Raw genomic sequence first — 15,157 nt, forward strand, 5'->3', positions numbered from 1 at the left:
GAGTCACTGGCAGTGAGGGGACGTCTGCAACCACAGACAAGCAACGAAGAAATCCGGCGGATACAGACCGGGCAAGAATGATACAGTTGTCGAGTGAAGAAAGCACGACCTACACGGAGAAACAAGGAAAGGAGGATGATATCTCAACGATATCTGCTGCAGATTGACCAAGGCAATCCATGTCTGATCTGGCGAGTGCGGACATTGGCAAATGGACAGCCGAGCGGAACTGTACAAGGGCATATTCAACGTTGGCAATGCTTGATTGACGATTAGCAGGGGAAATGTGAGCAAAAGGAGGAAAAGAGGCGCGCAGACAGTGATATGCCAAGGACGCCAAGAGACTTGAGCGGAGACCCGCAGCTCACCCCTTCTTTTTTCAAGCCAGTAATCTCGTCTGCTGTTTCTCCTCTATCTCCTGTTTTCTCGGCACTGAGGCAGTGCATCATCTTCAAGAATTCTTTCATGCCTGTTGGTCCACCATCATCAAACGATTCCGGATGATCATGTCGCGTCGCCAAGTTTTCCTCTCGACCGCACTCGTCACGTTTCAGATCAATGCGCGTTGTTCGCAGTCCTGGGCGCTCATTCAGCACGGATCTTCGCTCAAGGACTTGCCGCTGACGCTTGGGTATCATATGTTATGCACGGGATGCCGAGTCCTCTGGAGCGTGAGCAGGGATTTCGACGTCGTGCAATGAGGTATCGTACATGGTAGATATCAAGAAAAACGTACTTTGTCAGGTTGCCATTCAGCTACGTACTTGTGCCGCTAATGTCCCCGAGAATAGTCAGTGCCATGCAATGACCTGCGCCAGGCTCTCGTCACCGACGACATTTCATGTGGCAAACCGATGGTCAGAAGGACTTGAACACGTCCGACTCGATGGGTCAACTCACTATGCTCAGTCCAGCTCAATGCTTTCTCTCGCGACACACCGTCTGAAAAACCTCGACCTCTTCACCCCGGCGCTGATGCCCTCGTCCGCTCTTTGGTTTGGTCGTCTGCCGGTCCTCCCTTCATCATCCCGACTCCCATCATTACAAGTCTCGACCGTCGTGAGGGACCGTTTCAGTGGCACAATCAACTCGAAGTTCTTCACGACCCGCAATGGACGCCGAGTCTCCCTCAACATCTGGACTGTGACCAGGTCAGGCGAGCTCGGCGTCGTCGATCGGCCGGAATCAGTCGAGTTGATGGTTAGGTGAGTTGCGACCGTAGTCACGCTCGACGACCGCCTCGAAAAACGTCCTCTGAGATCTCTCCTTCGAGCCCGAGCTTCCGAATGGTCACTGCTCGACCGCAGATTCTCGATAGCCTCACCCGTGATCGTGTTGCCTGGTGCTGCCGCCCCACCAGTCCTACATTCCCCTCTGGCGATATTCGCCCTTCCACCACTACTCGACGACGCATACGTCCCTGCCCTTCTCAAAATCTTCCGCGCAAGCACCCTAAATCCCTGCACATCCCCGTCCGCGCCAACAATCTCGTCTTGCAGATCCTCCATCTGTTTCTCCAGCATCCGCACTTCAGCCGCATTCCTGCTGATGTGCGTCTCCAAGCGCTCCTGCGCCAGCATTACACGGCTCAGCGCGTGTTCGTGCCGCGCCAGAAGTTCCTGTTCGTCGCGTATTCGCTTCTTGCCAGCTTTGATGTTCTCGGACAGTGTGGAACCCAGGTCTATCAGCTGAGCATGGCGAGCAAAGACCGTCATGGTTGATAAGGCTGTGTCTGGCTCGCCCATCGCGGCTTTCGCTTCACTCGAGACGCGACATTCGGTCACATTAGCCCCATCTGGCACAAATGAGGCTGCTGATGAGGAAGAACAGCTGATGGTCGTCAGAGCATCGTATCGCGCTTGCAGCTCGGCGAAGCGCTGCCGCTGGGTGACGAGGTGCAGCTCGGTCTCGGAGAGCGAGTAGGCGAGATTGTTGAAGAGTGACGGCGGCATGCTTCCATGTCCTCGAGCAAGCTGTTGCCACGTCGCATGCGCGAAGTTCGTGAGCCTCTAGGGTTACGCCGACTCTGCTACGGCAAGTGGACTGCTCTGCACAATACAACAGTGTACAAACTCGAGGCGACGCGTGTTGGAGTGGACTGGCAACAACAACGCGTCTTGCGCTCCCAACATAGTCCAGCATGATCCTGGGACACGCAGTTTCCGTGCAATACTTTTGACGATCTTTCGAAATGGACGTTCGGTTGTGAACCTGCCCAGGACTGCCAGTAGCAAGCTGCATTAGTGCTCACGTACGAGGACTAGCTCGAAAGGGCATCAGTCGGGATCGAGACAGATTCGTATTGTCAACGTGCCTGCTTTCCCGCCTTCTCTGCAGTATGGTGCTCTGAGCCTGCCATCGAAGCAAGTGATCAAATCGAGCGGTGTCGTTATCCGGTCTTGCGGCCAACCGGTCTTGTGGCAGCCGCTTTGCAGTCGGGTTTATTGGTCGCCTTCACCCCACCCCACGCATTCATATTTGCACTTCCACAGGAACGTTGCTAGTCATCCGGCGTAACAAAACAACTGCTTTTGCTCAGCTTCTGCTGCGTCCGCCACACTTGTGAATGAATCGATACTGCGTGAAATGCCTGTAGAAGGGGTCCCGATCTGGGGTCGGAATAACATTCGAATCAACAATACCGTCCAACGAAGTATACCTTAGGTACCGTACTGTCCCTGACAAGAATAACCACAATCCCGCTCATGTGCAATTTTGTCCAAGTCTTGTCACCTTCGGAACAGCCAATCTCAACTTTCACCACAGCTCACAAACCGGCTCCTTCACCTTACAGCTGAAAGCCTCCTTGAACTCCCTCGAATTCGCCATCGTGCCCAACACGCGCGCCCACTTGGGCGCATGCGGGTCCGTGTAAATCCTATTCACAGCCGTCTCCTTCCTGCTCGCACCACACCACCAATTCGCATAGTTTACAAAGAACAGCTGCTCTTGCGTGAAATGCTCCAAACCAGGCAAGTTCTGATTCTTCTTCTCGGCCGCGCGCTTCTTCCATGCGCTGAACGCTGCTGAGACGCCACCTGCATCGGCGATGTTCTCGCCTAAGGTCAATTTGCCGTTGACGTGGAGTGGTTTGCCGTCGGGGCCGTCGATCGTGTAGTTGTGGTACTGCTCGACGAAGCAATCCGCTCGCTTCTCGAATTCGCGCACAGTGTGCTCGGTCCACCAGTCGGTGTAGTTGCCAGTCTGGTCGTAGTGGCGGCCAGTGCTATCGAAAGCGTGAGAGAGTTCGTGGCCTGAAACGGAGCCGAAGGCGCCGTAGGAAAGGTACTCGGGAACATTGACGTCGAAGACAGGGAATTGCATGATGCCGGCAGGGAAGACAATCTCGTTGCCCGGTGGGTTGTAGTATGCGTTGACGGTAGGGACTGTCATGCCCCATTCGTTGCGATCAACTGGCTTGCCGTACGCTGCCCAGGATTTGGTGATCTCGGAGCGGGCCATGGTGACGGCGTTGGCAAAGAAGGTCTTGGGAGAGACTGAGACGTCCGAATAGTACTTAGCTAGCTTTGTCGGGTTCATGATGTCCGGGCTCTGCAGATTATCAGTTGACGGCCCACGGGGTTTGGAAGATTTGCCATACCTTCGTTGGGTAGCCGATCTTCTGTACAATATTGTGCACCTTGTCAATGCCAAGATCCTGCACTTCCTTCTCCATCCACTCAGTCTTCTTGAGCTTCTCGATGAACTCCGTCTTGATGTCCGACACAATCTGGTCACCAAAGTTCTTGGCTTTTTCAGAGAAAGCCTTCTCGATGAAGAAGCGCGACAGGATCCAGCCCAAGCCGCCGTCAACGTGATCAACGCAAGTTCGCCATCGGTCCTCCTCTGCATCCTTGTCTTTGCCTGCTAGGAAATTGTTCCACTCCTTGAGAGGCTTCAGAACGTCGGCCTCGATGTAAGGACCATAAGCCTGAATGGTCTTCCAGTAGAAATATCCTAGTAGTACATCCCGGTCGGTCTCTTCCAGAATCCCAGCCAGCTTCTTGAGGTAGTCCGGGGTCATGTTGATGACATTGTCAGCCGAGGTGTCCTTGGGTAGCTGGCTATTGATGATCTTGGAGATATGAAGCTTCGGCGTGAGAGCTCGGTATCCTTTAGCGACATCGGATTGTAGTACTTGGTCACATCGAACATGTCTTCTTGATCCGGGCAAGCAGCAGCAAGCTTTTGCTCCAGCTGGATGACTTTGCGCGGGATGGGCTGGTTGGTAAGATGCATGTGTTGAAAGATTCTGCCAATCGTTCCCTCGTAGCCGTTGAGTAAGTCATCGTCCTCGTAGCGCTCCTTCGACGGCAAGCCGATCCTCCAGGGCGCCGACACAGAGACGACAACTTTGTCGGGATCCTTGTCGTCCGCTCCAGTGCCGGCGGTCACAAGTGCAGTGACACCAAGCTCCGACAGGTAGAGCACAGTTTTCGCGATGTCCTCGCCACTAGGGCATGGCTCGTCAACCTTGTACAGCTCCCTGATCTTGCTCAAGATCTCCTCGAGCGGCTTAGTACCAGCTTCCTTGATGGTAGCCTCATCAAGACAAGCATTGTAGCCGTCTTGCAATTTCTTGAAGTTGTCCTCATCAGCGGAAGCTTCAGTCGCAAGCAGCCTCACGGGCGAGAACTCCGAATGGCTTGAATCCTTAGGGTATGACGCCTCCAGAATATGTCGAAGCAATAGCTGGGAGTTTTCGGACATGATAGTGCCAGTGAACGCGTCTCCTTGATCGGGTCGCAGATCATGCCGCTCTTTCCAGCCACCACAGACCAGCTCCTCGAAATTCGTGCAAGCATCCAGGTCCTTGTATTCAGGCGACAAATTATACAGTAATTCGGAAGCAGCATGTACGCAAGCTGGTGTGGTGCAAACTTCCGCTGACTCGGCTTCCATCAGTCCCTGGCTCGATAGAATGCCGCCGTTGATTTTGCGGTGTTGGAAGCACCCAAGTGCAGCACGTTTAATGGTTCCGTGCAAGAACAGCATCAACAGTGCCGTCGCCCCTAACGCCCAAATAGCTGCGCGCCTGCGCACAGCTCTGGGTTGAGGTCGGGTGGCGACCTCCTCGCCGACGAGAAGCTGCTCCTTCTCTTTCTCCATGATTAATGCACTATGAAACAACGAATGTGAATGCAATGAATTAGGATGGAAGAAGGCTGGATGTCAAAGAGGAGGCTGACGTGTTGACTGGACTGAGACATGCTAGCCTAAAAATAGGCAAGCGCAATCTGGGGCCGAGATGGCGACGGAAGTTATGACCGTCAAACTCCGCAAGGATGCCTCCTGCTTGCCTCTGGGTCGTCCTTGCTCTCACCTACATCAAGATACATGAGGCGTGGCTTGTTGCGGATTGGGTGTGCCGCGTTTGAAGGCGCAGCGCTCTGTATGCAGCATTTGTGCCTGCCTCGTCGCTGTGCTCACATTCTGACCAGTCGCGTCGCCAGCAGCAGAAACCATATCGCCCAGTACATGTATATTGCTCAGGCTGTCTTCAGCGTGGAGATCATCCTTGCTCTTGCTGTCTTGAACCCCTTCTGTCTGCGCTCTCGCCATCATGATGCTCCGCGTCTAGCAAGTGCTGTCAGAAGTATGCACGTGCTTTGAAGCCACAGCTCGCCGTTCGCACCGCTAAGTCATCCTACGACTGATGCACGAAATTCTCAAGTACAAAGTACCAGCTTGCTCACCGACACTGATCTTGGAACAGCGTAGTAGAACACAACGGGTAGAATCAGCAAGAACGGTCATGCAGGATTTGCTCAAATTCACAACCAGGCAGGCTCTCCTGCCGTACGTCTTGTCCATCTCGAGCTCTGCAGTCCTCGCAACTCCACTCACACACTGCCTCACACGCCTTCCACTCGACGACAGTCAGTCTGCAAATATCTGCTTGCCTTATAGCTCACATACAATGGTAGTTACTGACCGCCGCTCCGAGTCGTGTTGTTATTCGCCCCTACTCGTACGAGAAGGACGTCCCAGCTGTTGCTGTCAAGCAAGATCACCCCACAAACTAGACTCGAAGGACCACCATAAGCCACGCTTTGTTCAGTACATCGATGATGCTCTACTCCTTCTTCCCGTATAATCGTTGCACAAGGCCTACCTAACCCGTGATATATCAGGTACCTCATTCAGCCCTAAGGCTGACTGCTGAGTCAGTCTCACCTTCATAACCCTGGCCGGTTATCCTCGCGCACCCAACGGCCGTATCGTGTCGACCTTATCTACACCGGAGGCGCTCCGCTGCGGACATCAGGTATCCATCTATGCGAGCTCACCGATCTGAGATGCGCAAACCCAGGTACCTTTTCTGATTACGCACACGTGAAAGGTACGACGTGGGAGATGGGTGGATGCATGTGCGGAACAGGCTATAGCAGATCCTACGCGTGCATCCTCTAGTTGCAGGTGGCGGTGAGGTGGAGGGCAAATCCATAAGTATGTATCAGTCCACGGACAAGTGATGACAACATCACCAGCATATGGGACACTAGGTTAAGCTAGAGATTAACGACACGTGGAGCACAATGGAATCAGGTAAATTGCACCTTCTCGAAGATTGTCATTATACATGAAGCAGCTACAGACATTGGGCTCACTTTTCGTTCCCATGCGCCCATTCACGTTCGCCACCCTGGCAATTGCAATCCGATCGGAAGCGTAGATATTATTTTGTTTCCCATCAAATGTACACTTAACCGAACAGAGCACCGCCAAGTCTGACACGGACGGACTTGACTTGTGTGTAGTTCGACAGCGCATACTTGCCAAGCTCACGACCAATGCCAGACTCCTTGAAGCCACCGAATGGCACCTGGTACGAGAGCATGTTGTAGCAGTTAACCCAGACGGTACCGGCCTTGAGTGCGTTCGAGACACGGATAGCGGTGTTGAGGTTGGTGGTGTGGACGGCAGCAGCGAGACCGTAGGTGGTCTCGTTACCCTTCTTGATGACCTCATCTTCTGTCTCGAATTTCGAGATCGAGCAGACGGGACCAAAGATCTCTTCTTGCATGATCTTCATGTCTTCTGAGACGTTGGAGAAGATAGTGGGCTGGATGAAGTAACCCTCCTTGCCGTGACGCTCGCCACCGGTCTCAACCTTGGCACCAGCATCCTTACCGGCCTGGATGTAGTTCATGATGCGGTCAAACTGAAGCTGGCTGACCTGAGGACCCTGGAAGGTATCGCTGGCGAATGGGTCACCAACAACGTTCTTGGCAGTTCGGTTCTTGAATGCCTCGATGAACTTGTCGTAGATACCTGACTGCACGTAGATACGCGAGCCGGCGCAGCAGCACTGGCCGTGGTTGAAGAAAATGCCGAAATTGACCCATGAGATGGCGTCCTCAATGTTGGCATCGTTGAAGATGATATTGGGTGACTTGCCGCCGAGCTCGAGGGTGACCTTCTTCAAGTTGGACTTGGCAGCAGCCTGGAGGATAGTGCGGCCAGTGACAGTTGAGCCAGTAAAGGCGACCTTGTCAATGTCCATGTGCGAGGCAATAGCGGCACCAGCAGTCTTGCCGAAGCCGGACAGAATGTTGACGACACCAGCTGGGATGCCAGCCTTCTCGCAAAGAGTGGCAGCATACAGACCAGACAGAGGAGTCTGCTCAGCAGTCTTCAGAACGACAGTGTTACCAGTGGCAAGCGCAGGGCCGATCTTCCACGCCCACATGAGGAGAGGGAAGTTCCATGGGATGATCTGACCGCACACACCGACGGGCTCGTGGCGGGTGTAGTTGAATGTCTCCGGGTCAGTATCGATGGTCTTTCCGTGGATCTTGTCAGCCCAGCCACCGTAGTAGCGCAGGCAGCCGGATGCAAGCGAGACATCGACCTTTGCCATTGACAGGGCCTTGCCGTTGTCGAGGGACTCGATCGCGGCCAGTGTGTCGACGTGCTCGTCGAGGAGGTCGGCGAGCTTGGTGAGCATCTGACCACGGCTTGAGGGCATGGTCTGCGCCCATACGCCATTCAGCGCCTTGCGGGCAGCCTTGACGGCAATGTCAACATCTGCGAGTCTGTCAGTCACCGCATCTTGTGTAATCGCAGAAGGTCGACTCACCCTCGGGACCGGCCTCTTGGACAGCGACGATGGGCTTCTCGTTGGTGGGGTTGATGGTCTCGAAGGTCTTGCCCTCCTTGCCCTTCACCCACTTGCCATCGATGTACAGACCAGTTGGTTGCTCGTAGGTGATTGAGGGAGTCTCGATCTTCTGTGTGAGAGACATGATTGCGGTTTTCTGTGGTATGTAGATTTGTTTACTTGGTAGAGAACTCTTAACAGTTGAAATATCGCAGAACCAGCTGTGCAAGTGATACTGAAGAGAAATTCTATCCAAGTGAGATCGGAAGAAAAGTGATTGATCTTTATTTGAAATCGCAGCGCGGGGAAGGTGCTGCCAGTGACGAAAACTCAAGCCATAGCCATAGCAGTTACGAACAGCTTCGCTTTCCTATGGACCGAGACAGTGCGTATCACTGGAGCAGGGGACCATTCGAAACACGTTTGCGGTTGGTCAACGGAACGAAGGAGATGTCATTATCCACCACAAGCCGCACCCTGGTTCGTAGGAAGATGTCGAGCCCTTGCACCGATGAGGTCGATTGCGGGGTTGACATTAACACGAAGCTCAACTAGCTCGTCGGGAATGGTAGAGTATACTCGATCTGGTGGTGGCAAACAACTGGCAAGACCTTGTGGCTAATCCGCAGGGTCTCGCGAGTGGTGCAAATACTGAGTCTAGGCCATAAGGAAGACTGCGTTCTCGGCCGCTTCTCCGTCCTTGATTACAAAAGGGCAGGTGCTGCGGATAGATGGATCGAGAGAATGTACCGGTACCGCTGTCGTTGACCCGGAGTCCCTCGAACGCTCCTTGTCAAAGTGCAAGGCGCACAGCGATAAGCAGAAACGACCAGGTAGACATCAATAAAGAGCGGAAGGATTACGATATGATTGTGCTAGTAGGGGATGCGGCGCAGGCTCTTCCTTGATTCGAGGATGGCTGAAGGTATCTGCGAGTCAGCTACCAAGACTCATGGGTAGCCTTAGGGCCTGTACTAAGAGCAGAAGTAAATGCTTGGAAAGGCAACTCGTGGACTCCTGAAGGAATGCTGATATCGAAGCGAAGACCGCAAGAAACCGCCGGCGCGGTCCCTCAGCTCATGGGCAGGTGAGATCTGCTATGCTTCAAACCTTCAAATTTTTGATGGCGGGGTACACGAGGGGCGAATTCAGCCTCGGCATCTGCTGTCAGCGCCCGCGCGGAAATAAGGCCGTCAGCTCGTATTCCCGCTGACTCAGCTTGGTTTTTTGATGCTATATATTTTGCTCATCATTTCTTGGCGCTCATCCTGTCATGGGAAAACAAAGGAGATTGTCTCTGATACATTTCGTCGTCCTACAACTTGGCTTGAGGATCTTCTTCAGACGTTGGGAAAGCAATGTCACTCGATCGTGTAAACATCGATGCTGGCTTGCTCTAAGCTACAGGCGTACAGTTCAGGCCAGCAATGGCGCAGACACCGTCTTGGTCCCGACGTGGTGGCAGAAGGTTATCCTCGTTGAGAAATGCGAAGAACGTGAATCGCTTGACTTTCAACTTTTTGCTTTTTTTGATGCATCCAACAGTAGTCGAGTGGTGGGTTGCGAGGCTGCCAGTCTTGGCTGCCAAGCAGGTACAATTCTGCTCCCGAATTTTAACTTGAAAAGCTGCGATTCAAGCAGTATCCTACTGAATGCCGCCGATCCTCGACATGAAGCTATTCGTTATGTCTGGCAGGCTCGTGTGACCAGTCAGGAATAGCACCACCACCGCGGTCACGACCGACGACAATAGCGCCACAAGCACAATCTGCACGCCATTTCGCTTCAACACCTGTGCCTCTATATCCCGAAGCAATAGCAGCTCTCCTTTATCCTTTCTGGCGACTCGCAGTCCGGGCAAACCGTCCAGCGACCGACTGTTGAAAGTAGCGCGGTAGTCGTTCATCGTCTTATTGTCGATCTGTTTCTTGGCCCAGTGCCCCAACGTTTGGCGATCCTCAAGATAAGGTACCTTCTTTTCAGCATTCTCCGGGTCTGGTCTGAGATTCAAATACGGTACTGCATATCCACACGATGTTTGCACCTAGAACACACCGTCAGTGCCCATGCCCTAGTTTCGCTGTGGGAAGAATCTCTCACCTTCCAGACATCCAATAATATCACCGCGCGCATCCCCTCGAAGTGCTTGTTACCCATCCTGCTCCGCCAGTTGTCAAACTCCGAATGGTCCCAGGGAATGACCCTGCCTCGGCAGAACAGCCTCATGATCCTCGGAGTAGCATCAAATGAGCAAAGCAGTCTGGTGGGGCACATCCTGGTCAGCATGGCTCTAGACGAGGAGGTGGTCACATCCCTTACGGGACCTGATTTGCTCAGATTGGAACCCATACTCGCATTATCTGCTAAAACTGAATGCACGTTTGCTTAAGGCACTTACATCGTCACCCGCCCATTCTCCTGTATGTGACTGATCGTCTCGATCCCGCTGCCTGTCGCATCGACGTAGCCTACTAGATTCGGGTTGAGAATGCTGAATGATGATGCGGGCAGCCCTTTGGGAGAACAATTGATGTGCTGCCCACGGAGCGGGGCTGAAGCCGTGAAGAAGCATGTCTGTTTCATGATCCATTCTTCTAGATCTGGAGAGATTGAGTCGTAGAAGTGCACCATCTCGTTTCTGTGAGGTAGTAACAGTTCAGCTTCGAAAGTCCAAAGAGACCAAGTATGCTTTGAATGCATGGAGGGCGTTCGCTCGTATCTATATTCCGATATGTGGGGAAGCGCGTAAACGAGTCAGGCAGTTGCCCGACCAGTCGGATATGCCCGAGGTGGTCAGTATTACCGATCTTGCTTTATCTACTGGAAGCTAAGTTGCACTTGTCCACTGTTGATACGTTTTGACTTCTTTCTTGACCATGGCCTCCTTTCTCGCAGCTAGTCCCATGAAGGCCTCCTCGCCAGAAGCACAACATCAACGCCAGTTCACGGATCACCACTTTCTGTCAATGAGCACCCTTCTCTGCCAATGCTGATGTGCTGTACGACCTAGCTGCCACCAGCTCTGTCGCCTAGCATCCATTTGACTCCTTCAGCCGTGATATCGCGCAGAGTCGCGAGTTCATACTCGTCTCGAGCCCCGTACAGCATGATCCAGGTATGTCCTACACCCAACAATTGCTGCCGCCGTCCCATCCACCACGGCCAGGTTCTGCTGAGGCGGTGACGCTCTCCCCAGCCTTTCGCGATCACGACTCGAGCATCAGCAGGGTGTAGATAGACATGAATTGATCGGTCTGGATGAACATGCATGATCTCGCCTTTGGCTGCTGGCGCAAGCGCCGGCAAAGCGGTGTCTTCCAGGTTCTTCACATATAAGGCGTCGTTGTGCAACTCGTAGTGACTCTTCTTCACTTCCAGGCGGCCTTCGAACGCCGGATCTTCCAGAAACCCTAGCATCATCTGCCTTGACGGTGCCGCCATAGCTTCAGGAGCCTTGTCAGTCATCTGACGATGCGGGATAATTCCGTCAGCCATAGGACGTCGTCCTTCTCGCAGTGGCAGCTCCAAGAGCACCTTTCCCGCTCCAGAGTCAGGGTAGTCGCCGGTGTAGAGCCGTGCAGAGTAGGAGAGGGCAAGGGGACGAAGAATGAGTGCATTGATGAGCCAGCCGAACGCGTTGTAAGGGATGCCACCACGCCCTAGGGCGAGGAAGGCCTGGTAGTCTCGATAGGCGGCGATAATCAGGCCGGAGCCTCCGGCGAGCGCTACCGTCTTGACCAAGAGAGGATGTGCTGAGAGTGTTTCGGCCAGGGATTCCCATAGTCGGCGCATCTGCGTCTTCATGGTGGCGATTAAGGCCATTCTGCGATTTTTAGTCCGAGTTGCGGTAATTGCTTGACCAGGGAGGACTCTACTGACCTGAGGAGGTGTGATCGAGGAAGCAAGCAATGCTCGAATTATGTCAGGTGACTCAGGCGTCAAGTTGGTGGTCGATGCAGGAGGAGTCTGCGATGAGGCGGAACCTGTCAACTATCTGTCACTATTGAAGGAACCGAGCAGTAGTCCGGTGTCTTCGTGGGTATGGGTGAATTGAAGTCAGTCTTGAAGGCCTGATGATTAAGTGAGATTCGTGTCAGCGAAGTTCAAATGACTTCATTTGCCAAACGCGTGTCACACAGATCGCAGTGATGTTACACGAGGCATGCACAACCATCATGATCTCTTCCTCACCTCTAGGTTCTGCAAGCTATCTCAGACGCGTTGATCGCAAGGCAAATAAAGGCCTCCCTGACGGACATGAACGGATCCTGAAGGCCATACACGAGACAACGTCACTTGCCGCGTTTTGATACTTACCTACAGCGAATGTCGCGTGGGTGTTCAAATCACCAATTTGATCCCAAATAAGGAGTCCGGACATCCATATGAAGCTGCAGCTAAGAACAGCATCAGCGCATGCGCCTGCCATGGAATGGGACAACGATGGAGGAATCGACGCTGATTTTCTGAAGCACCTCCCAAGACTTGGCTACTCTCCACGGCGGAATAACCTTCTCCAACTCTCAGCCTGTCCCTAGGCGCGCCTATTTCCAACCGAGGCTCAAGCACTTGGCATTTGGACCACCATCCTCATGAGATGTGAGTTCACGAGGCATGGCACGCCCTCGGCGGGAGCTGCCATCGCACCTTTTGCCTCTTCGACCATATGACCTGTGGCTCGAAGGCCTGATACCAAACTTCAAAAATACCAAAATGGCTTCGTCAACACGACCAATCCGGATTGCTGGCGCGTCTGGCTCAGCCAGCGACCGGCGACATGCCATGGCAGCATTCGCAAAAGCATATCCAACTGACCCTGTACACGTGATCATAAGCGACTACATGAGCGAAGCCAATATGGTCACAGCGGGAGCACGCAAGGTGAACTCCAGGAGGTCAAAGGAGACACCAGCAGATCCTTGGGAGCCAGTTGGTCCAGCTTTCGAGACATCCTTCCTGGAAGCACTGGAGCCTGCCCTTGAGGACCTTGCTAAGTACAACATCAAGGTCGCGGTCAATGCGGGATCCAGCGACACGGAAGGTCTCTACAAGGTGGTCCTAAACATGATTGCGAAGAAGGGCCTGGACATCAAGGTCGCTTGGATATCGGGTGACGAGGCTTGGCCAGCGGTCGAGAAGTCACTGAAAAGTGGCCAGTCAAACTTCACAAACATCTATACTGGCGAGACACTTGACACATGGAAGTTCAAGCCAATGTACGCCCAGGCCTATCTCGGCGGCCTTGGAATTGCAGAAGCATTCTCGCAAGGCGCCCAGATTGTCCTATGTGGTCGAGTTGCGGACGCCTCACCAGTGATTGGGGCAGCTACTGGTACCACGGCTGGAGGAGAGACCAGCTCCAAGAGCTTGCCAATGCATTCGTCGCCGGCCATCTCATCGAATGCTCAACGTACGTTTGCGGCGGAAATTACTCCGGCTTCAAGGAGCTAGAACATCACCCAGGCGGCTGGGTTGACATTGGCTTCCCAATCGCCGAGATCTCAGCCAACGGCCAAGTCGTCATTACCAAGCAGAAGGACTCCGGAGGCATGGTCTCGGTCAACACTTGCTCGTCCCAACTCGTCTACGAGATTCAAGGACCCTGGTACTTCAACTCGGACGTCACTGCGGTTCTCGAACAGCTCTCCTTCGAACAAGTCGGGGCCAACCGCGTTGCGCTTCACGGCGTCCGCGGCCTTCCTCCTCCACCAACCACGAAGTCGGCTGTACCGCCCTTGGCGGCTTTCAAGCCGAAGCAATGTACCTCCTCACAGGCCTCGATATTCCCGCCAAAGCCCGCATGCTCGAAACCCAACTCCGATACGCTCTCCTCCCATATTCGAAAGACTACAGCCTGCTCAAATTCCACACCATCGGCTCCGCCCTACCCAATTCCCCATCCCAAGACGCCGCAACCACCATCTTCCGCGCCTTCGCCCAAGCGCGCACCGCCGACCTGATCTCCCCACAACGCTTCCTCCGCCCCATCATCGACAACATCATGCAAGGCTACCCAGGCGCCACCTTCCACCTTGACTTCCGCCAAGGCATACCCAAGCCTTACTTCGAGTACTACGTCACCCTCCTCCCGCAATCTGCTCTTACCCACGCTGTGCACTTCAACGGGCGCACCACAGTCATCGACCCTCCCTCGACCACCCAAACATTCCCGCCACGGCAGCCCTCCCAATCTACAACACAGATCCGGCTCTCCCTAACATCCTTCGGCCCCACGACCCCCGCTCCCCTAGGCAGCCTAATCCACGCCCGCTCCGGCGACAAAGGCAGCGATGCAAACTGTGGCTTCTGGGTTCCACACCCGCACCCTCTCTCTGCCCAGATCTACACCTGGCTGCGCAATCTGCTCTCCATCGAGACCATCAAGACCCTCCTGGGGGATGAATACGACGAGAGCAGAAGACCAAAGATTGAAATCGAACGGTTCGAGTTGCCGAATTTGAGGGGTGTGCATTTCTTGTTCAGGAATTTACTGGATCGCGGCGTGACGAGTACGAGCAGTGTGGACTTTTTGGGGAAGAATGTGGCGGAGTTCTTGAGGGGGAGGGTGGTGGATGTTCCGGTTAGGTTTTTGGGGGATGGTGCGAAGTTGTGAGTGTGAGCAGTATTGAGGTAGTTTGAATGAGTGGAGTATCATTTGGGTATCAAAAAAGATGTCTACCCTGCCAAGAACATCCGTCGTAGCCTCAGCTACGTGTGACGTGTTCGTTCATCACAGTGCCCTCATTGGGGCTTGTGTCATAGCTTGCCTGCTATCAATGTCCACTTAGCGTGTCCCAAGCTTGATGCGTTCCAGCTGCGCGTTGCAGTGACGGAGCCCGCATCGCACACCATCCCTTGCCATCAGTCGATCAGATCCCAAACCGGAGTTTGACTTCGCACAACAGTCTGGCTTCCCGTGAATGTTTTGATTGGGCTAGCTCTGACCAGAATGAACTCGTCTGAATTGGGATTGGGGATTTGGCTTAACCCAGGCGCGTCGAATGTGATCGTCTTGCTCGAAAGTCAGCTGCTGCTAGAATCACTGGTCTTCAG

The 15,157-nt window shown here is 53.7% G+C and overlaps 6 protein-coding genes across 6 annotated transcripts; 1 reads left to right on the plus strand and 5 right to left on the minus strand.

The window, feature by feature from the left end:
- Positions 1 to 905: 905 nt before the first annotated feature.
- Positions 906 to 1,952, minus strand: AB675_7406 (uncharacterized protein; the record flags this gene model as incomplete). The annotated part of the gene is made up of 1 exon (XM_018147772.1): positions 906 to 1,952. One exon carries the CDS (start codon positions 1,950 to 1,952, stop codon positions 906 to 908), a length of 1,047 nt encoding a protein of 348 aa, XP_017994510.1.
- An 805-nt stretch (positions 1,953 to 2,757) lies between these two features.
- AB675_7407 (Endothelin-converting enzyme 1) lies at positions 2,758 to 5,109 on the minus strand (the record flags this gene model as incomplete). The annotated part of the gene is made up of 3 exons (XM_018147773.1): positions 2,758 to 3,552; positions 3,602 to 4,064; positions 4,139 to 5,109. 3 exons carry the CDS (start codon positions 5,107 to 5,109, stop codon positions 2,758 to 2,760), a joined length of 2,229 nt encoding a protein of 742 aa, XP_017994497.1.
- A 1,597-nt stretch (positions 5,110 to 6,706) lies between these two features.
- On the minus strand, positions 6,707 to 8,249 carry AB675_7408 (Aldehyde dehydrogenase; the record flags this gene model as incomplete). Its single annotated transcript, XM_018147774.1, has 2 exons — positions 6,707 to 8,031; positions 8,084 to 8,249. 2 exons carry the CDS (start codon positions 8,247 to 8,249, stop codon positions 6,707 to 6,709), a joined length of 1,491 nt encoding a protein of 496 aa, XP_017994502.1.
- Positions 8,250 to 9,749: 1,500 nt separating this feature from the next.
- Positions 9,750 to 10,735, minus strand: AB675_7409 (uncharacterized protein; the record flags this gene model as incomplete). The annotated part of the gene is made up of 3 exons (XM_018147775.1): positions 9,750 to 10,148; positions 10,205 to 10,364; positions 10,503 to 10,735. 3 exons carry the CDS (start codon positions 10,733 to 10,735, stop codon positions 9,750 to 9,752), a joined length of 792 nt encoding a protein of 263 aa, XP_017994500.1.
- A 375-nt stretch (positions 10,736 to 11,110) lies between these two features.
- AB675_7410 (uncharacterized protein) lies at positions 11,111 to 11,908 on the minus strand (the record flags this gene model as incomplete). Its single annotated transcript, XM_018147777.1, has 1 exon — positions 11,111 to 11,908. The coding sequence occupies one exon, from the start codon at positions 11,906 to 11,908 to the stop codon at positions 11,111 to 11,113; it is 798 nt and encodes a 265-aa protein (XP_017994491.1).
- A 909-nt stretch (positions 11,909 to 12,817) lies between these two features.
- Positions 12,818 to 14,717, plus strand: AB675_7411 (uncharacterized protein; the record flags this gene model as incomplete). Its single annotated transcript, XM_018147778.1, has 3 exons — positions 12,818 to 13,320; positions 13,419 to 13,709; positions 13,763 to 14,717. 3 exons carry the CDS (start codon positions 12,818 to 12,820, stop codon positions 14,715 to 14,717), a joined length of 1,749 nt encoding a protein of 582 aa, XP_017994520.1.
- Positions 14,718 to 15,157: the final 440 nt, after the last annotated feature.

This window comes from Cyphellophora attinorum, assembly GCF_001299255.1.
Source record: "Cyphellophora attinorum strain CBS 131958 chromosome Unknown Contig57, whole genome shotgun sequence".
NCBI classification, from domain to species: domain Eukaryota; kingdom Fungi; phylum Ascomycota; class Eurotiomycetes; order Chaetothyriales; family Cyphellophoraceae; genus Cyphellophora; species Cyphellophora attinorum.